This window comes from Nannobrachium achirus (genome assembly GCF_963921795.1).
Source record: "Nannobrachium achirus genome assembly, chromosome: 23".
In the NCBI taxonomy this organism is placed as follows: domain Eukaryota; kingdom Metazoa; phylum Chordata; class Actinopteri; order Myctophiformes; family Myctophidae; genus Nannobrachium; species Nannobrachium achirus.
In genome coordinates this window covers 8747395-8769865 of record NC_137830.1, presented here as the reverse complement: position 1 = coordinate 8769865, position 22471 = coordinate 8747395, and the positions used below count along the sequence as shown (strand labels likewise).

Genomic DNA, 22471 nt, shown 5'->3' with positions numbered 1-22471 from the left:
TCCGGCAAGAATTTCAAACTACTTTCACCACTGTCTGGCACTCAGTATTTTAGCATGACAACATCCTTCCATATTTGATTCATACATCCACAGAATACATTGGCTGTGTTCTGCCTAGAGGTGATTTTATACCAAATCAAATAATGTCAACTTTGATGATTATGAGTCAAGCTCCACTGGATAGAACCGTGTCATAGTAAACTGCATGCATTACCCATCAGTGGTTGTGGTAATAAAACACACACACGCGCACGCACGCACGCACGCACGCACGCACGCACGCACGCACGCACGCACACACACACACACACACACACACACACACACACACAACCTGACAGTGTCACGCAAAAGTACCAAAAGGAACAGATCTACAAGCTCACAATACATTGCATTGTGATGCTTTGTGCTTGTAGATCTGCTATTTTATTTTTAATGAGACCTATAATGACATGTCCAGGTTCAACGTGGATTCTAGATTATATCAATAAATAAGCAATACAAAGAGCATGAATCATTTATGATAAATACCGTATTAACAAACGCATATTTATTGATCTGTTTCATTGACTGTAACCCTGACAGGTTTAATAAAGACCTAGAGATGATCTATTTCATTGACTGTAACCCTGACAGGTTTAATAAAGACCTAGAGATGATCTATTTCATTGACTGTAACCCTGACAGGCTTAATAAAGACCTGGAGATGATCTGTTTCATTGACTGTAACCCTGACAGGTTTAATAAAGACCTAGAGATGAGCTATTTCATTGACTGTAACCCTGACAGGTTTAATAAAGACCTAGAGATGGATGTAAGTCAGTGTTCTGCCAAACCTCACAGATCAGAGTCTCCAACACCCAGCCTTGTGTCTATGAAGAGTGACCATTCTAGATGGGCACCTCCTGACTTCAGTGGACCTCCACACACAGAGTAAGTGAATCCTCCTTTACAATATACACAGCAATATAACACAACAAAGTGATCTACATACAAAACTTGTGCGACTGTGGGTACTTAGAAAAGCACTAGTCCTCTCTAGGCTGAAGGCATGGCAGAGACTGTTTTGCACCCTGTCCGTCTGTCCGTCCGTCCGTCCGTCCGTCCGTGTGTGTGTGTGTGTGTGTGTGTGTGTGTGTGTGTGTGTGTGTGTGTGTGTGTGTGTGTGTGTGTGTGTGTGTGTGTGTGTGTGTGTGTGTGTGTGTGTGTGTGTGTGTGTGTCCATGTGTCGCAGCGAAACAGTACACACACTCCCTGGATGTCAGAGCACTGTCAAACATTTAGTTTGACAGTGCTCCCAGATTTTGTACTAATACCAGTACACATTATATCTATAGTGATTAAACCAAACGGATTTGTCAGATTTTTCATATTCCATCCTGATTGGCTAAGATTGGCTTCTAAAGTTTGCAGTGCTCCGTTTTGAACAAAATGCCACAAATCTTTCTGTGAAATTTTGCACGCACTTTCCCATTAGGCAGAGGAAGAAATGATACTTGAAAGTGTGTGTGCGTGCGTGCATGCATGCGTGCGTGCGTGCATGACTGGCTGAAGGCAAATCCGTACACAGTATTTCTATAGTCATTAAACCAAGCGGATATGTCGGGCGCCTCAAATCATGAACACAGTGTGATTTCCGTGAAATTCTACACGGACATTCCCGCAAGGGAAGAAATTATACCTGAAAGCGCTTATGAAATCTTGATCCTTGGACTCCACATTATCTTAGTCTGAGGTTTTCCATTGCCAAAATATTGGCTTTGAGATGGGGTTAGGGAAATGAAGTAAATCCCTGCAATATGTTTTTTTGAGCGAAGCTAACCACTCTTTCATTGAGAAGCAGCCAAAAAAACAGAACAGAACAGTGACATTCGTACTTTGCCCACCCCCCCACCCCCCCACGGATACTTATATCTAATTACAAAGTTTACGTGTAATTTTCACAAAAAAAGGCAAAGTACGAATCTGAATTAATATTGGCATTAAAACAATCCCATAACCTAAACCTAACCTTAACCCGAACCCTAACCTCTGCAGTAAAACTAACGCTGGTGAATGCTTACCTGGTGAAATGCTAACCTGCCGACGCTGGTGAATGCTAACCTGGTGAGTGTTAACCTGGCCGGACCAACAGGAGGTCTAACCAATGCTCAGTCCCCAATCCCCTCCACCACTACACCCCATTCTGTGATTATTTAGGTGGATTCATCATGTAAGCAAAACTAGATTTTAGGTCTGTGATGGAAAGTGATTCCCTCATATACTGTGCACTCAAATACTCAAATACCCCCAGGCACAGGACTAGTATTTATGGAATAAATACATACAATATAAATATTTGAAAGACAGTTGATTGACTTTCATGCAAACCATACCATAACATCATACCAGTAGGAGAGAGATCATTTAGCGACCTCAGACGTGGTCGCAACCTGGTCGGTAGTTTTCACCGACCGGGTCGCTAAATCTATCGACCGGGTCGCTAAATCTACCAACCGGGCTGCAAAATCACCGACCAGGTCGCTAGATCTACCGACCGGGTCGCTAAATCTACCAACCGGGCTGCAAAATCCGGTCGGTAGATTTAGCGACCCAGTCGGTAGATTTAGCGACCCGGTCGGTAGATTTAGAGACCCGGTCGGTGATTTTGCGGCCCGGTCGGTGATTTAGCAACCCGGTCGGTAGATTTAGCTTTAGCGACCCGGTCGGTGATTTAGGGTTAGGCTTAGGGTTAGGGTTAGGGTTTGGGTTTGGGTTAGCAGCCCAGTCGGTGGATAAGCGACCCGGTCGGTGGATTTAGCGACCCGGTCGGTGGATTTAGCGACCCGGTCAGTGGATTTAGCGACCCGGTCGGTAGATTTAGCGACCCGGACGGTTATTTACCGGCCCGGACGGTTATTTACCGGCCCGGTCGGTGGATTTAGCGACCCGGTCGGTGGACTTAGCAACCCGGTCGGTAGATTTACCGGCCTGGTCGGTAGATTTAGCGACCCGGTCGCTGAAAACTACCGACCAGGTTGCAGCCCGGTTGGAGGTCGCTAAATGATCTCGCCCTCTCTCCATTATACTTGTCTCTATGATACCAGTTATCTGTACACTAAGCGAGAGAATCTAGTTTTTATTATTGTTACTTGGCAAAATTCATCAGCCCCCCCAGTCACAATTCCCTGGAGCCGCCACTGCACTCCTACTCAGTTGAAAGCAAAGGTTGAACTGAGCTGTCTGTGAGGGAATGAAAATGCAGAAACACTTTTTTGATTTTTACAATTTCACAGATGATGTTGAAAAGTGCACGGCAACCGGAAGTCTTATTGGTGCTAGTGGAACATAGCCCTGAGACACAGGGGTCAGAGACACTCTTTCAGATGAATGGCATGCTGTCACACACACACACACACACACACACACACACACACACACACACACACACACACACACACACACACACGCGTTGACTATGTACAGCTATTACACCTCTAGTCTACACTGATATAAGAACATTTATGTACAACTGGGTTGTGTGTTTGTATCATGTTCATCTATTCTTTCAAAAATATAGTGAAAAAAGCAGATCTACAACCTCACAACACAGGGCATCATGTGAGCTTGTATATCGGCGCTATTCATTGAAGGACAATGTATATAGGTCTTAAGCACCCTGTAGACAATAGGGCTTCCGGTGTGTTCCACAATTCCTAGCGGAAGTGCTGCGTTTAACGGACGTTACGTCATGCGATGCGGGTCTGTTTACATTCCCCAGCGAAAAAACTAAAATAGATTGTAGCTCTTAACTCACTCTTAATAGGTGTAACATTGCTTGAATCAATGTTTTTGTTTGTATATTGTTTATTGCGAGCGTAACCGACGTAGCAGGAGACGTAGACCAGATTTTTTCGTGCAGGGAATACGTTTGCAGGAACACCGCACTGTGAAAAAAATACAGCTTCGGGGAAAATTCAGCCCCCCCTCCCAGAACGTCTTCTGCCTTCTATTGTCACCAGGCTTTTCTCTTCGCAGATGAGTAAGCCTGGCTACGCGAGGCTAGGTCTTAAGTGGTTAATTACATAATATTATTTAATTGATATATTAAACTATCTATTATCTATAGCCTATTATATTGTCTTCATCTCCACAGAACCACACCTAAACAGAAGACATCCAGTCAAACCACAAGTGAACAAAGTAAGACTGGACACATTTTACACTAATTAACATTTCATATCAATTAATGAAATGTTTAGCAGAAAACATCATCAGACTAAAGGTGGTTGCCACTGCTGCGTTTTTTGGGCCGAATATCGGGGTGAATTTCGGAGCGGGTGAATAAAAAATCAACCTCACATTATGTCAGTCACATTTGCACACTGCCGCCCATTCGCGCACCACTAGGTCCCTTGCTCTCTCTATCTCTCTCTCTCTCCTTGACCTGAAAAACGCATTTCGCAACAAAAAACGCAGCAGTGTGCAACCAGCTTAAATGTCCACATTGTATTCCTGTATCAATGTCCAAATACTGATGATTAACATACATTTAGACAAAAACAAATGATCCAGTGATATTTATTTTGCTGTTTTTTCTTTCTTTTTTCACAATTTTTTGAGGAATTGTAGATTTTCTGGAGGGTATTTAAGAAATAGTTTTAATGGTATGCTATATTGCAGGTAAAGTTATAATTTAACTTTAACTTGTTTAACATGTCTTCATTCTCTTCTCATAGCAGGTGTCAGTCCGCAGGAGCATTTAAAGGTTTATAAGATCGGTTTGAATCGTCTTGATCGTGTGACGTACGTCACTGAAGTGCCCTCCCTCAGCAGCATCTACACAGAGCTCTACCTCTCAGCGGGAGAGAGTGAAGGGGTTAATAACCAACATGAGGTCTGGCAGCTTGAGACAGCTTCCAAGAAGAAGACCCTCCATGACCAACCAATCAAATGCTGTGACATCTTTAAGCCCCTCCTCCTTGGCAGAGATAAACCCAACAGAAGAGTTCTGACCAAGGGCATCGCTGGCATTGGAAAAACCTTCTCTGTGCGTAAGTTCACTCTGGACTGGGCAAGGGGTTTGGAAAATCAAGATGTCATTCTCCTGGTTCCCTTCTCATTCCGGGAGCTGAACCTCGTCAGAGATGAGCAGCACAGTCTTCTCTCACTGATCCATCGTTTCCACCCAGAATTAAAGAAGGTCACAGCAGAGCAGCTCGCTGTCTGGAAGGTTGGCTTCATCTTTGATGGTCTGGATGAAAGCAGGTTTCCGCTGAAATTCGCGAACATTAACATTGATTCTGATGTCTTCAACAACAATGACATCGTCTCTGATGCCACAGTGACATCATCAGTGGACTTGCTGTTGACAAACCTCATCAAGGGGAATCTGCTCCCCTCAGCCCTCCTCTGGATAACTACCAGACCTGCAGCAGCCAATCAGATCCCTCCTGCATATGTTGACTTGGTGACAGAGGTACGAGGGTTCACAGACCCCCAGAAGGAGGAGTTCTTCAGGAAGAGATTCAGTGATGAGAAGCTGGCCAGCAAAATCATCTCACACGTGAAGACATCAAAGAGCCTCCACATCATGTGTCACATCCCAGTCTTCTGTTGGATCACAGCTACCGTTCTGGAGGACATGTTGAAGACAGATGAGACAGAAAAGCTGCCCAAGACCCAGACTGCCATGTACAGCCACTTCCTGTGGGTTCAGACAAAGAGGAAGAATCTGAAGTATGACGATACACACAAGGTAAAGAATAAAGACAAGAAAAAGAAACCAAACAAGAGACAGAGAAAGAAGCAACGCCAGAGGGAGAATCAACAGCAGCTCATGGAAGCTGACAGGGAGGTTCTTCTGAAGCTGGGCAGGCTGGCATTTGAACATCTGGAGAAAGGTAGCATGATGTTCTACCAAGAAGACCTGGAAGAGTGTGGTCTTGATGTGAATGACGCCTCGCTGTACTCAGGAGTATGCACAGAGATCTTCAAAGAAGAGACTGTTCAATCTGAGAGAAAGGTCTACAGCTTTGTTCATCTCAGCATCCAGGAGTTTCTGGCTGCAGTCTACCTGATTCACTGTTACACACAGAGGAACATGAAGGTACTGAAGACATTCCTGGGAGTTGATGTCAGTACCTTGGAAGACTTCCTGAAGAGAGCCTTTGAAAAATCCTCAAAGAGTAAGAATGGTCACCTGGACCTCTTTGTCCGCTTCCTTCATGGCCTCTCACTGCAGTCCAACCAGAGTCTGTTAGGATTCCTCTTAGGTCAGATAGAGAACAGTCCAGAGATCATCCAGAGAGTCATCAACAACCTGAAGGAGATGGAATTTGATGATGCAGATATTTCTCCTGACAGATGTATCAACATCTTCCACTGTTTGATGGAGATGAACGACCACTCACTGCATCAGGAGATCCAACAGTACCTGGAGTCAGGGGACAGATCAAAGACACAACTGACTCTCTCCCAGTGTTCAGCTCTAGCCAGCATGCTGCTGACGTCAGAGGAGGTTCTGGATGAGTTGGACCTGGACAAATACAGAACGTGTGATTCATCGGGGAAATCCAGGCTGGTCCCAGCTGTGAGGAACACCAGAAAGGCTCGGTTAGTAGTCATGTGAATAGAAAACCTATTAGAAGAGAATCAATCCACCATCACATCTACACTATAAGTAGAAATGATGGTGGATGTAAAATGTCCAATAATAATCAGGTCTCAAATAGTGACTGGTGTTATAGTGTGTATGTGCTAATAAAAAGCATATTCCTATTAATTATTTTACTGCCTATGACGGGCGCTCGTCACGTGTCGCTCGCTCATCAAATCCTGATTTGAGCCATGGAACGGATGGTGGGTGTCTGCGGGCTGTGAGTTGCCATAGCAACGACAGTGCACACAGCCTGAAGTCATGTGACACACACTCACACACGTGGAAGGTTTTCTTTTAATTTTTGAGGCCCTGGATCTACTTTCCTCTGCCATGTGTTGATTTTGGGTGAAAGCAAGCCACATTCCACTGGCTCTATCTTTGCACTTTTTTTTCCTTCTTTTTTTTCGACTTGCAGGCATCTTAAAAAAAAACACACACACACACACACACACAGCGGATGGAAGTAATGGAGGGATGTTATTCTATAAAATCTCCAAGGTTAGTGTTTTGTTGGCGTTGAACAGACAAGAAGATTAGCCTAGCTTTGGCAGTAAAAGAGAAACATTAATACATTGTAATTACCCTCTATAACAAAAATAATAAATACCTTAACATTGTATTTAGTTTAACCCTCTATAACTAGAGGGCAATTATAATCTCTGCCACGGCGGCTCCATTACAGCAATTCTCTGTGCGCTCGTTGAGGGCCGAAAAACAGACTCATCATGGCATGCATGTCGTGCAGTGCCATGATGCACTGCATCATGGCATGTCGACAGCTTATACATCGGTTATTTTGGGCACATTTATAGAGGTACAATGGAGACAACAGTGCATCAACCAGACGTTTATAAAAATATACTCTCATGGATGATCTGATCATCTGGTGCCAGCTTCAACCAGGGACCACCACTGTCACCAGAGGTCCTTGAGGGGGTTCCATGTGGTCCCCAGCTAAATGATGGAGGGTAACCAAATGGACCCTTATAGATCTGCAACTCTTGAGAACATAAAATGAAACCATTACGGGTCCATTTGGTTTCATATTACACTCTCAAGAGTTCAATTATTGTTAAACATTTTCATTACTTAATTTACAAGAAGTCTACACAATTACAGAATGTAGAAGAATTGCAAAGCAGGCATTTTGTATCAATACCACTACCCTGGCTATCAGTGTGTTATCATGTACACGTTCATTGCACATCTTATACCCATGCCTACAGTCTGCACAGAGTCTGTGCAGAACACCCACACGCACGCATGCACGTGTCTTCAAAAAGTACACGCTCACATGTCCGGAGCAATGCAATTTATGTGGATTAAAGACGTCAATCAAACGTCATTGTGTGTGTGTGTGTGTGTGTGTGTGTGTGTGTGTGTGTGTGTGTGTGTGTGTGTGTGTGTGTGTGTGTGTGTGTGTGTGTGTGCGTGTGTGCGCGTGTGTGCGTGCGTGCGTGCGTGCGTAACCCTGGGTTCTATGCAGGGTTCTATGCACCAAGTTATCTAGGTTCAATAGGAAGATTGGTAGTAGCATTAAGATCTCCAGCACACAAAGAACACACACAGACACTGTGTTTGGAGGTATAATAGAAACAATATTTATATGTATGGGTTTTGTTCAGTTTCTTTTAGTTCACCTCTTTTTTTCCAATATTCCTTTTTTATGACTCAGAAAGGTCTTTACATGAAATGTGATAACAAATAAAATAAATGTGTGTACAAGAAATGTACACTGGACCATAAAATATTACTCAGTCAACCTTAGGTACCTTAAACCTTCAAAAATGCAGTCTCTTAATTAATGTTGGGCCCAACCAAAATCAAACTGAGATCTCAGAGTAAAAAAAAAAGTAAAGTCCAAAAATCCCCTCAGAAGAGAAAAATTAAATAAAAAAGTACTCCTTGTGTAGTCTCTTGTTTTTTTCCTACCGTCCCCTTAAACGGCTCAACTGTAACTGGATGAGGTGAGGTCTTCCCACAGGGTTGATGGTTTAGGATGGTTTAGGATGGCTTAGGATTGGGTTCACAATGAACAGCTCCACTTGGTCACCAAGGAGAATCCTCCCTCACCAAAAACCAGCATGCACAGCCACAGTGTGCAGAACAATTATGATATGGTCTCAACTTAATAAACAAAACCATTATTCAACAACTTCATTATTAAGCTGGTTGCACACTGCTGCGTTTTTCGGGCCGAATATTGGAGTGAATTTCGGAGCACTCAAATAAAAAAATCAACCTCACGTTGTGTCAATCACGTTTGCACACTGCCGACCGTTTCGCGCACCACTTGGTCCCTTGCTCTCTCTATCTCTCTCTCTCTCCTTGCCCTGAAAAACGCATTTCGCAATGAAAAACGCAGCAGTGTGCAACCACCTTTAGTCCTGAAAGTAAATAGTCAAGTGTTGTTTACCTTGTGCACTATTGCACAATCAAAAAAAAATAAAAAAAATAAAAAAATAAATGTCTGTCTATCTACTATAACGTCGCAAAGGTAAGCCGCTTTTTGATGTCACCAGACCCAATAAATAAATAAATAATCTGGCAGTAGGAGAGTTAATGGCAGTAAAAGAGTTAATTATTTCTGTGGACTTTAAATCTTTGTTTTATTTGATGACCTTCCTGTCCTGGCATTTGACCTTTGTGACCTCAAAACACCAAAGGTCAAGTGGTCTTGACCCTAGAATGACAAAACTCCTATGAACATAAAATAACCATTAAAGACGCACACACAGGGGCGGGCATTTGCTCTACGCAGACTACGCAACTTCGTAGAGCCCCTAGGGGGCTGGGCTCATTATTCTGTACATTTAGGGAAAAAAAGTAAGTCTCTAGCCCATTCCTGTCAAAAGTTATGATTTTTTAAAGAATTGACCAACTGCTCACTGGAGTCAATAGATTTCACACAGAGACCAGCTGGGCGACAATTGAGTTGATTGATTGGAATGTTGATCAGTGATCAGCTCTCTCTTGTCTCTCTATGAATTTCCTGTACATACGTGCAATATCCAAACTGTACTCAAAGATTACACATATTAGGCTTGAAAATTAATGATGTTAAAGGGATATTCCACTTTCAAAAAAACTTTTGGTCATTGTATGGTCTAATCAGGCTTGTATGAACACCCTGAACAGTTTTTAATTTGCTTCATTCAGTATTTAGATATTTGATGTAAATGTTACCAGCTCCAACACGCCCAGGCCCTCTCCACATACACACCCATTGTAACTTCAAACTCCATTTTAACCATGATAGATTCATTAAAAACACACATTATTTTTTCTGGTGACTCATAATACCCTCCTAATACGTGAGCAGACCGTGTTTTTTCAATAACCTTTTTCTTTTATTTTTAATAATTCTTTGGGAAAATGGAAAACATTAAATACAATAATATTTTATTGAAAATAAATGAAAAAAGTTATTGAAAAAACACGGTCTGCTCACGTATTAGGAGGGTATTATGAGTCACCAGAAAAAATAATGGGTGTTTTTAATGAATCTATCATGGTTAAAATGGAGTTTGAAGTTACAATGGGTGTGTATGTGGAGAGGGCCTGGGCGTGTTGGAGCTGGTAACATTTACATCAAATATCTAAATACTGAATGAAGCAAATTAAAAACTGTTCAGGGTGTTCATACAAGCCTGATTAGACCATACAATGACCAAAAGTTTTTTGAAAGTGTAATATCCCTTTAAGAAAACAAATTATTTTATCTAAATTTTGAAAAATAATAATTAAAAATAAATTGTAAAAATATAAATTTTAAAGTATTATTATTCACTGATGTTCCCTTATTGTTATTAAAATAATTATTGTCCTGCATCAAATATGTCCTGTATAAAAATATACATATAGGTCTACTCTATATACCTTTGATTACCTTACTTACCTTACTGTACTCTTCTTAAATTAATCAAAATAGATCCAAAATGATTGTGGTTAGGTATTTAAAACCAACCATAATGACAACAAATAGGCTTCCTCTGCCTCTGCTCTTCATTGTCTTGTCAAGTTCATTGTCTTGTCATGCTAAATCATCACTTTTTCAGAATAGGTATTGAGTTGGAGGGTGGCATTTTTAATTCCTGCGCTTCGCGCGCGCGCATACTGTTTTTCGCGCATACCTATTTTTCACGCGCGCTCATGGGGGGGGGGGATCTTTTACTACCTTTGTGGGGAGCCCCCAGTTTATAAAAACCGCCCCTGCGCACACACAACGTACGTTCACATTTTGTTCACATTAGACGCCCCTGGTTTAAGTGTAAATGCTTTTAGCGCTGTGTTGAGTATACAACCCTCAACATGTCATTCAAATTTGGGGTTGATTGTTTATTCATGATTTTGGGCATGTTTTTGTTTTTCCTTCAACATGAACTTGATCTAATCTGTGTTGATAATCTCTGTTTTGACATATTCTACATTTACAGACTTGTTGGCTGTCGACTCGAAACACCAGATTATGAAATTGTGTCTTCAGCTCTCAGCTCCAATCCTTCACATCTAAGAGAATTGGATCTCAGTTATAACGACGTGGAGGATTCATTCATGGAACTCATCTCTGCTGGATTAAAGAGTCCACATTGTGAACTGGAGATACTGAGGTCAGATTAATTAACCAGCATTATTTAGATTACTTCTGTTTTATTATTTATTGTTTTATTATAATAAGAGGAGTGTGCATTAAGTTGACATCATGGTATCCCACACTGACTAGAATCATGATGCGGTCAGAGTTTGTGTTGGTTAGTCCTCACTCTGGCATCACATCACAATGATACGGTACAGTAAATACAATATGTGATCCATCATGGCTGCTAGGGAATTATCACGTCCAGTTACACAATCATTGAGTGTCAAACTGGTGTAAACACAGACTGGAAGGTTTGCTGGTTCCCCAGCCCACCAGCACCAGCAGTCTGTTGTCTGTTTCATTTAGTCAATAAGGTTGATATCATGGTAACCCACACTGAATAGAAACAACAAAATGCCCATACTGTATATGGACTATGGAGATCACTCATATAATCAATATTAAGCCAATAACTTGGAATGCCCATATGTGGACATATTTTGTGAGTCTTGTGTGGTCTATAACAGGGATTTTCAAACTGTTTTGACGCAGGTCACCCCTGTAAATAACCTTTTCATCCACGGCACCCCTGAGCTACACTGTTAATTTTTAGAATCTTACATAAGTGATGCAAATATGCACATCTTTCCACCTGAGATACGGTAGGCTACGTCACAGAGAAATATCTGTTTCCATCAGAACAGACTTAAAATAACTTTATACTTGACGTTTAACCACTTGAACCCCAGCAGCCCTATTCTGGGGGGAAGGTTCGCCAAAAAATAGCCGATCTACAAGCTCACAACGCGACACGTTGTGAGCTTGTAGATCTGCTATTTTTGGTGAAGAGTTGGCTGTAGATAGAAAAATAACTCATCTACAGTGCAAATCAGGTGTTCACATAGTGAAGTGATATTAAAGGAGTAGTTCACCCCCAAAATGACTTTTTTTCTATTGATTACTCATGCCATGGAGAGTAGAGTTCAATAATATTTTTTGTTTTTTTTCGCATTCCTAAGACGTGTGATAACAATAAATGTACCCCCATTCGTTCCGGATGGTGACCCGTTTCGAAACGGGTCACCATCCGGAATCAATGGGGGTAAATTTACTCAAATCAAATTTTTGTCTTAGGAATGTGACAAAAACCAAAAAATATTATTGAACTCTACTCTCCATGGCATGAGTAATCAATAGAAAAAAAATCATTTTGGGGGTGAACTACTCCTTTAATGTTGTAATATTGCTGAATTCCAAATATCATCAAATAATTCTGAGGCCCCCCAGGGTGCCCCGTCACCCACTTTGAAAATCCCTGGTCTATAACATAAGACATCTATGATCTCAGACGTCATACAGTTAGCTTCCTGTTGGAAAATAACCATGATTTACTTCACATTATTCTTGCCTGCCTGTTCTTTCATCTCTTTGGTCCCTCCTCCAAAACTCTGATAATCAATCCAGATGTAATCTTTAATTACAGACTTGCTGGCTGTCACATCACACAGACAGGATTTGACATCCTGGTCTCAGCTCTCAGATCTAATCTTTCCCATTTGAAAGAATTGGACATCAGTTTCAACTGCCTTCAGGAATCACAACTGGACCAACTCTCTGCTCTACTGAAGAGTGAAGAGTGTAGACTGCAGATCCTGAGGTAAATAAATAGTGTGTTTTCTCTCTATGTGGATCTCTACTTGAACATCAACAGCACTTTGTTAAATATGGATTTCTCTGCAGGTTGTCAGGATGTGGGCTCACAGAGGAAGGCTGTTCTTCTCTGGCTTCAGCTCTGACCTTCAACCCCTCCCATCTGAAACAGCTGGACTTGAACTTCAGCCACTTAGGAGGCTCTGGTCTGAAGAAGCTCTCTGCTGCACTGGAGACTCTGAAGTGAGTAGACTTGGACTGTGTCCATGTTGGTTAGTGCAGTGTTTCCCTTACAATGTTGAACTGGCTGGCCAGGTGGGAGGGGGCTTCACATTTTTTTCTTCTTTTTTTTAAAGATTTCAAAATTATAATTCAATTAAAAATATGTTTAGAGTTGGTTTCAAGTTTTGTCCCTTGGCTCACTTTATCAAAGTCAGTATGGAACTCTGTAATTAAAAACTGCCCACCGTGTTCTAGGAGAACAGATCTTTAGTGTGAGCTGTAGTTCATTCCAAGAGGTTTGGACACTAAAACAAAACACTGTTTTTACCAGTTCAGTCTTTACTCTGGGACAATTAGAGCCAGACGGTCATTTGATCCTATATGATCCATGTGTTCAAGAATATCTAGCTGTGTGTGTGTGTGCGTGCGTGCGTGCGTGCGTGCGCGCGTGCGGCCGTGCGGCCGTGCGGCCGTGCATGTGTGCGTTTCATACCAAAAGGAACAGACCATATCAGGTAGTGGAGACAGTGTGTTAGACAGTCAGACATTGATTCATTGTTGTTCTCTTTCCTACAGTGTGAATCATTCAGGAGAACACTGGATTAAACCTCAACTCCTTAAAAGATGTGAGTGTCTGTCTGTCTGTCTGTCTGTCTGTCTGTCTGTCTGTCTGTCTGTCTGTCTGTCTGTCTGTCTGTCTCTCTGTCTCTCTGTCTGTATTTCCGTCACATTGACATTTTATACACTGTTTTATACTCTGTTGGCCCCTCCCTCCTTGTATTCAGAGGATATTATAAAAACTTTCAGCAATGTTTAGTAACACAATCCAACACATTGAAATTCAACCCCCCTCCAGGGCAGTGGTTCCCAAACTGGGGTTCAGGACCCCCTAGAGAGACCATTTAAAACACAGTTCAATCAGTGTGTGAAGTGGCAACAGGCTTAGCTCTTATTCAGCAGATAAAAAGTGTTGAGAAGTGTGGTGTTGCTGACCACATCCATAGAGGGGAAAGGGGGAACAGCCCAGGACCTCATGCTCCCCTCTACCCAGGTGAGGTGCACCCTAGTCCTGCTCCACTTCTCCACTCCATCCAGGAGGACCTCTGGAGGAACCAGAGGACCTCCAGGTGATCTGGACTCCTGAGGAGCAGTGTCTCCTAGTATTCAACAAACTAATAAAGATACTTTTTAATTTGACACGCTCCCACAAATATAGATTCTCACACAAAACAAGGCTTTGTGACGAGCAGGAAAAGTGGGCGTGGCTGTTCCCGCTGCCCTAGGGGAGTTTCAACCTTTTGAAATGTGTTACTAGACATCTTTACAAACACATTAGTGAGGAAATGTCTTGAGAAGGAATTTATTCCATTTTTCTGTCCTGACAACCAGTGGTGGACTAGTCTGGGATCACTTCACTTTACGGGGTTTGATCCGGTCGGGAGCGGAAACCACTTTACGTCATGTTGTAGTCCTAGACGGACTACACTTTGGCCGGAACTATCAACCGGATTCAGTTTTAACCCAAAATATTCCCCTGCACCCAAGGACATACTTTTAGGGCCGACCTAATAAACACCTTGATGAGGCGTAGTTTTGCTTTCGAAAAATTCGTTTGGTATGTGCATCTTTTAATCCAACTCGTAGCGACTGGCAAGACTACGTAGGCTACGGGGGGAACTAAATCAAAGCGACGCCGCTTCTTCTAGTGGTTTCCGCGCTTTAGGCGGAAACCAAACGGTCTGTTGTGAACGAACACCAGGCTCTCTCCCGGGAGAAAGCCTGGTAGGCGAGGTTAATGGTGGACAAACTATCTACTAGTAAATACTCAAGTATAAAAAAGTACAAATTACAACTACATTACTTTTATTTTTTTATCAATGCATTGTTGTATTGAAATGAAGAACATTTCCCCAAAAATAAAAAAACAATAAAACAGAAATGTCTAAATATAGTGAAAATAGCCGATCTATAACCTCACAATAATGTCTGTCTGTCGTGTTTGTTGCATTGCAACATGTTTTGAGCTTGAAGATCTGCTGTTTTAGAATTATGAATACAGAATAGGTTCACTAGGGTTCAAGTGGTTAATTAGACCTGCAATCAGGAACTGATTTTAATTAATAAAACGTTATTTTAATGATATTTATTCTATATGTTAAACACTTAAACTGACTGGAGTTCCTCAGGGCTCTGAAAAATATCAGATCTACAAGCTCACAACCACAAATGGTTCCTCAAAGAACCGTCTTTGAACCATTAACCATTTAAACCCTGTGTCCCAATGTTGGACATGTCTTAATACGTGAACGTTCATCGTAAATAGCAGATCTACAAGCTTACAACACATCCTGCTACAACATGTTTTGAACTTGTAGATCGGCTATTTTGGCGTGTGGAGGGAGAAACTGAGCAGACCAAGTATAGAGCCCTGGGAGGCATGGTCGATGAAGGGTTAAAGTGGTTATAGCATTGGTTCTCAAAGTTTGGTCCGGGGACCCCCAGAGGTCCTTAGGGGGTTCCAGGGGGTCCCCAGCAAAATGTTTAATACAGCATTACACTCATTTGAACCACTTTATCCATGTTTTACACGTTGGCTATTTAAATAGCCAACGTGTAAAATATGGATAAAGTGGTTCAAATGAGTGTGATGCTGTATTAACTCATTTGGTCTGCAGATCTACAAGATCACAGAGCATCACTTGGTGCCACGCTGCGAGCTTGTAGACCTGCTATTTTTGAAAAAAAATATGAAAAAATATGAACATGTTTGGAAAGTGTGTGTGTGTGTGTGTGTGTGTGTGTGTGTGTGTGTGTGTGTGTGTGTGTGTGTGTGTGTGTGTGTGTGTGTGTGTGTGTGTGCGTGCGTGTGCGTTACAGACTCCCATCTGAAAAAAGTTTGTGGCAGAGACTCCACTTTTCCAAGATATTATTTTGAAAATAGATGATCTACAAGCTCACAACACATCGCGATGCAGCTCGTTGTGAGCTCGTTTATTTTCAAATATATACAGTAAATGTTTAAAGTGGTTACACTGATTTTGATGCTATATACATGAATGTTGCTGGGGACCCCCTGGAACCCCCTCAAGGACCCCTGGGGGTCCCCAGACCCCACTCTGAGAACCACTGTATTCATGATCAATAAATCTGTACCAACATTCATGTTTAAATGTGCTACCCCCCCCCCCCCCCTCCCCCCATCGCTATGGAAACCATATCATATAAACACCCCCCCCCCCAAAAAAAAAAAAAAAACACCACACCTGTTCCTGATTGTGTGTGTGTGTGTGTGTGTGTGTGTGTGTGTGTGTGTGTGTGTGTGTGTGTGTGTGTGTGCGTGTGCGTGTGCGTGTGTGTGTGTGTGTGCGCGCGTGTGCTTGTGTTTGTGTGTGCACATGTGTGTGTGTGTGTGTCACTCAGATTTTTATGTTTACTGTGTTGTTTTCTCATCAGATTCACATCGTCTCACACTGGACACAAACACAGCATTTGATGTCCTCTCTCTGTCTGAGAACAACCGGAAGGCGACTCGGGTGGAACAGCGTCATTCATATCCTGATCATCCAGACAGGTTTGATGGACGGGTCCAGGTTCTGTGTACAGAGGGTCTGACTGGACGCTGTTACTGGGAGGTAGAGAGGAGTGGAAGGGTTGATATAGGAGTGACCTACAGAGGAATCAGTAGGAAAGGAAAGGGTGATGACTGTAGGCTTGGATTCAATAAAATGTCCTGGAGACTGGCCTGTACAGATGGTAACCCTGGTAACATATACATTGCCTCACACAATAGTAAGGACACTTTCCTTCCTGATCGTCCCTCTGACTCCAACAGAGTAGCAGTGTATCTGGACCATCCTGAAGGGATTCTGTCCTTCTATGAAGTGTCCTCAAACACATTGACACACCTTTACACCGTCCAGACAACATTTACTGAACCTCTCTATGCTGCCTTTGCGTTTAACCCTGACTCCTCTGTGTCTCTGTGTGAGGACAAACAGACAGACAGTGTGTGAGGACAGACAGACAGGGTGTTGTATCATAATGTATGTCATAATTAGGTGGAGGGAGGGGGTGGGGGGGTTACAGAATAAATATGGTTTGGTTTCCATAGCAATGGGGGGGGGGGGGGGGGGGCTCTGTGTGTCTAACACATTGCACAGATTTATATATCATGAATACAGTGGTTCTCAAAGTGGGGGTCCGGGGACCCCCATGGGTCCTTGAGGGGGTTCCAGGGGGTCCCCAGCAACATTCAAGTATAAAGTATATAGCGTAAAAATCGCTGTAACCACTTTAACCATTTACTGTATAAATTGAAAACAGCAGATCTACAAGTTCACAACTCACCGCGCTGTGGTACGTTGTGAGCTTGTTGATCTGCTATATTTTCAAACAAGGAATCTTGTAAAAATGTAGTCCCTGGCACAAACCTCTCAGATTGACATGAAAAGGTTTGTTCTCAACCTGTGGGTCTGGACCCCCAGAGGGACCCCCATCTGGGGACCATCAGAGGGACCCCCAGGGGGTCCCCAGATGACAGTGAAGTGACAATGAAAGCACTTCTAAAAGTAATCAAACTATAAACTGGTCAAACATTGGACAAATTGTCAAATAACATAAAGGGGCAAATATTATGAAAATAGACAATCTACAAGCTCACAATGACTCGCAACGTGGAACTTGGTCTAACCAAATGTAATGCCTCAACTCCTACAATTTACAGTTTGTCAGGGTGGGGGTCCCCAGTTCAAACCTGATTATGATTATTCTGGGGGGTCCCCAGTTCAAATATTATTTTGGGGGTCGCGACCAGCAAGTGTGAGAACATCTGGTCTAGAACATTTAAACATGAATATTGTAAAGTTGTGTTGATAATGGAAACTCCAATGAAGTGTTCTGAAAAAAATATTTAAAAATGTAAAACATTTATTTCAAACCTTTCATGTATATTTACTAATATCTTACATTAAATGCTACCAATTGTGTTCATTAAAGAAATAATGATAATGGAATTTTTTGTGAGGGTTATTCTGTGCGCACGCGCACGCACGCACGCACACACGCACGCACACACGCACACACACACACACACACACACACACACACACACACACACACACACACACACACACACACACACACACACACACACGTCCATTTAGTTCCATTTGTACACTCTCAGAGTTACAGGCCCATAAGGGTCCATTTGGTTCCATTTGTACACTCAGTGAGCTTGTAGATCTGACATTTAATAGATACTGTAGATACACACACACACACACACACACACACACACACACACACACACACACACACACACACACACACACACACACACACACACACGTCCATTTAGTTCCATTTGTACACTCTCAGAGTTACAGGCCCATAAGGGTCCATTTGGTTCCATTTGTACACTCAGTGAGCTTGTAGATCTGACATTTTATCTATCTATCTATCTATCTATCTATCTATCTATCTATCTATCTATCGAGAGTTTGGAAGCGTTCGTTTTCAATAATGCAACGTCCCGCTGCCTCCTGCATTATGTGACATTTAGAAACAGGTGGTACACAGGACTGTTGAGTGATTTCCCAGGAGCGCTTCCAACCTCCACATGTAGTTGTGTTCAACGGCCCAATTCCAATGTCATCCCTGCACCCTCACTGACTTAAGTGACCTAAATGGTAAATAAATGGTGCATTTGTATAGCGTGTTTATCCAAGGCCCTTGTACAGAGATTGTGCATTACATTCACCCATTCACACACACATTCATACACCGATGGTGGAGGAAACCATGCAAGGCACCAACCTGCTCACCGGGAGCAACTAGGGGTTCAGAGTCTTGCTCAAGGACTCTTCCACACTAACTCTGGGGGAGCCCGGGATCGAACTGGGAACCCTTCGGAACCCTCTGTGTTCTAAGACTGCAACTCAACCCCTGAGCCACTGAGCCACTGCTGCCCCCTGCTGACGTCAGCTGGTAAGTGCTTGAGGGTTCAGGCTGCAAGGACTCCAAATGGTAGAAAAGGAATGGAACAACAGTTTAGATGAGTGTTTCACACTTTACATCACATTTAAAACTCTTCACTGTCCTTATTTTCAGTCATTGCTTTAAAGGCTATGATTGTTTTGAATATATATTATAATTACGTATTATATTTACGTTAATCTGTTCGTTTTAATTTCTGTTTATTATAACAATTCTCACATCGTTTTAGTCTCCGGTCGCCACCTGTAAATAATTAAAATAAAATACATTTATGTCATATTATGAGTTACATTGTTGCTTTATAGCAAGGGTCTTCAGGGTCCGGGACCCTTAGGGGCTCATCAGAGTTACTACAGGGGGTCCTCCAAATCTTTGTGTGATAGGAACCTTTTTTCTCAGTTTTTACATTAACCATTTGAACCCTAGCGTCCATATTCTGAGAACCTTAGCCAAAAAATAGCAGATCTACAAGCTTGTGAGCTTGTAGATCGGCTATTTTCAGCAAATAGGGTTTGGTGTAGAGGGGAAAAAAGCAGACTAAGTACAGAGTGAAAGGTCAAGTTTATTAAGTATTGACGGTTCAAGTAAATATCTGAAAACACAAAGTGACATGAATGAATCCAAAATACACATCGTGCTGGGAAACAATGAAACTATATGGAATCTATGGACAGGTTGTGGGGGTCCCTGCTTCATCTCTCTCTCAACTAAGGGGTCCTTGGCCTGAAAACGTTGAAGACCCCTGCTTTATAGAACCTTACATTTATGTCATTATGGTACATAAATATGTAAATATTTCCTCCTAACATACAGTAGTAGGCTATGTCACAAGGAAAACTAGAGATAATATCAGTTTCCATTACAGGACAGATTGAAAATAACTCCATATTTGATGTTTATCCACTTGAACCCCAGCATCGCTATTCTGGGGGGACATTCACCAAAAATAGCAGATCTACAAGATCTCACGTTGTTGATCGTCTGTGAGCCCTGTGCTCTGATATACTGTAGATTATAACCAGTTTAACCCAGTTTAAATATCTTAAAACTGGCAATGAGTTACATTGTTGCTTTATAGAACCTTACATTTAGGCTTATGTCATATTATCAGTTACAAAATGGACCCTTACAGGTCTTTAACTCTGAGAGTGTACAAATGGAACCGAATGGACCCTAAAGCTGGTTGCACACTGCTGCGTTTTTTGGGACGAATATCGGAGTGAATTTCGGAGCGCGCAAATAAAAAAATGAACCTCACGTTATGTCAGTCATGTTTGCACACTGCCGCCCATTTCGTGCACCACTCGGTCCCTTGCTCTCTCTATCTCTCTCTCTCTCTCTCCTTGCCCTGAAAAACGCATTTCGCAACGAAAAACGCAGCAGTGTGCAAAGGTCTGTAACTCTGAGGGCGGCTTGCACCAACACGGATTAAGCCTTAAACTGGTTTAAATCAAGGTTTATCTTTTAATCCAGTTGCACCAAACTTTAAACCTAATTTTCATTAATCAGGTTTAGTTTAAACCATCCTTTTAATCTTGCTTTTACTTTTCATTCTAAACCTGGATTAATGTTAATCCTGTTGCACCACTACTTTAAACTTCGATTTAAAGCTGTACTATGTAAGTTGCCCATCTAGTGGTCAGTAGCGGTATTGCTTTTTTCGGCTGTTTTTCGGCTGGAGTCGTCGCGGACCACCGCCGCGGACCACCGTAGCGGCGCCGCAAACCACCGCGACCGATAGTAATCCGTGGAGGGGTAGAACGCATGGTAGAACGTAATTTTCTGGCCAGGATTTGTGGATTAAGAGGTTAAAATCCTTCACCATGGTAAACACTGTAGCCAAACGGAGGCGCTTCCTGGGGACCAGAGCAGATAAGCTGTGATTGGCTGGTAGTGTACCATGTGTGCATGATCGGCGATGTGATTGGGCAACGTATACACAACGTATACAGATGATGCAGATTACGTCATCATGGCGCGAAATTCTCCCCCCCTCACGGCTCATAGAAAACATATAAAGAGAAGGCTTCAGAAGCTGAAAATAACGGAGTGGGTGTTCTAAAACTTTAGCGATTTAACAGTTAGGACAATTTTAAGATTTGTTTTATAAAAAAAGTTACATAGTAAAACTTTAAACATCAATAAGGGATTAATTTTAAACTTGCTGTAGAGGTGATTTAAATGCAAACATGCCACTGACATGAATGGGGTTCCCCCTCTTGTGAGGGAAGCCTCACAGCTAGCCCTGCAGGCTTGCAACTGTAAGCTGCGGACAGCGTTTCACAGCTGAAAACAAACATCTCATCATATTGTTGTCTTCAATACATCCTTGTACATCGGCTATTTTAAAATAGCGAACATTTACAGGGACATAATACAGTTGTCATGGAACTTCCATGATGGAAGTGGACTTCCCAACCAATATGGAGACGTTTTAATTTTCTAAATCGCTTCAAAATTGACGAAACTATCAAACTGTGGTCAGTGTGGTATGTTTCTTTGCTTCAAAGATAGCGCGCATCGCCGGCCGCCGCACCGCGCTGTAGTGAGCGTCACCGTAGTATGACGGAGCGTTATAAATTTATTATTTTTTGGCTGCAGGGGCTCTTCTTAACATAGAAGGTGATAGGCCTGCCCACATTCCCCCCGAAGTAAATATAAAAGTAACGTTAATGATATTAGGCTCAAGAGAATAGTTTATTCCAGTGTTTACATCGCAAATCCAAGATGGAGGACATTTAAACCATGAAATAATCGCAGTTTAAGGATTTAATCACAGGTTAAGGATTTAAACACTGATTTGTTAAGCAATGCTTACATTTAAGTGGTGCAACACACCTCGATTTAAAATAAATCCTAGATCAACAAAACCATGATTAACCCTAAACTAAGATTTATTTAATCCCTCTTGGTGCAAGCCGCCCTGAGAGTGAACAAATGGAACCAAATGGACCCTTACAGGTCTGTAACTCTGAGAGGGTACAAATGGAACCAAATCAGAGTGACCTTTTAAGAATTACAGACAAAAAAGAAAAGAAAACTATTCATACTTTTTTAATGAACAACAGGTGTGGTGTAAAACATGATTGAATGAATGAATGAATGAATGAATGAATGAATGAACAACTAGCCAATCAGGGACCAAACCGTCCCTCCGGGCAATGGGATGCCTCAGTCTACACAGAGCATGTGGAGCTACTAGACTACAGTCATTTATAAATCAGTGGGAATGAGTGTGAATCTATAGATCTAAGTTGTGGAGTCCATTAATGGTGCAGTGTGTGGACACACCTTGAAACAGGTACATTACACACATGTTTCATTCATTACAATACCAGTTGTTTGTTATTGTCAACAACAACACACATGTTTCATTCATTACAATA

At 42.1% G+C, this 22471-nt stretch overlaps 1 protein-coding gene across 1 annotated transcript; it reads left to right on the top strand.

Moving 5' to 3' along the window:
- Positions 1 to 808: 808 nt before the first annotated feature.
- On the top strand, positions 809 to 17119 carry LOC308308731 (protein NLRC3-like; the record flags this gene model as incomplete). The annotated part of the gene is made up of 7 exons (XM_080754185.1): positions 809 to 933; positions 4136 to 4182; positions 4719 to 6594; positions 11077 to 11250; positions 12960 to 13112; positions 13668 to 13717; positions 16545 to 17119. 7 exons carry the CDS (start codon positions 809 to 811, stop codon positions 17102 to 17104), a joined length of 2985 nt encoding a protein of 994 aa, XP_080610311.1. The 3' UTR covers positions 17105 to 17119.
- Positions 17120 to 22471: the final 5352 nt, after the last annotated feature.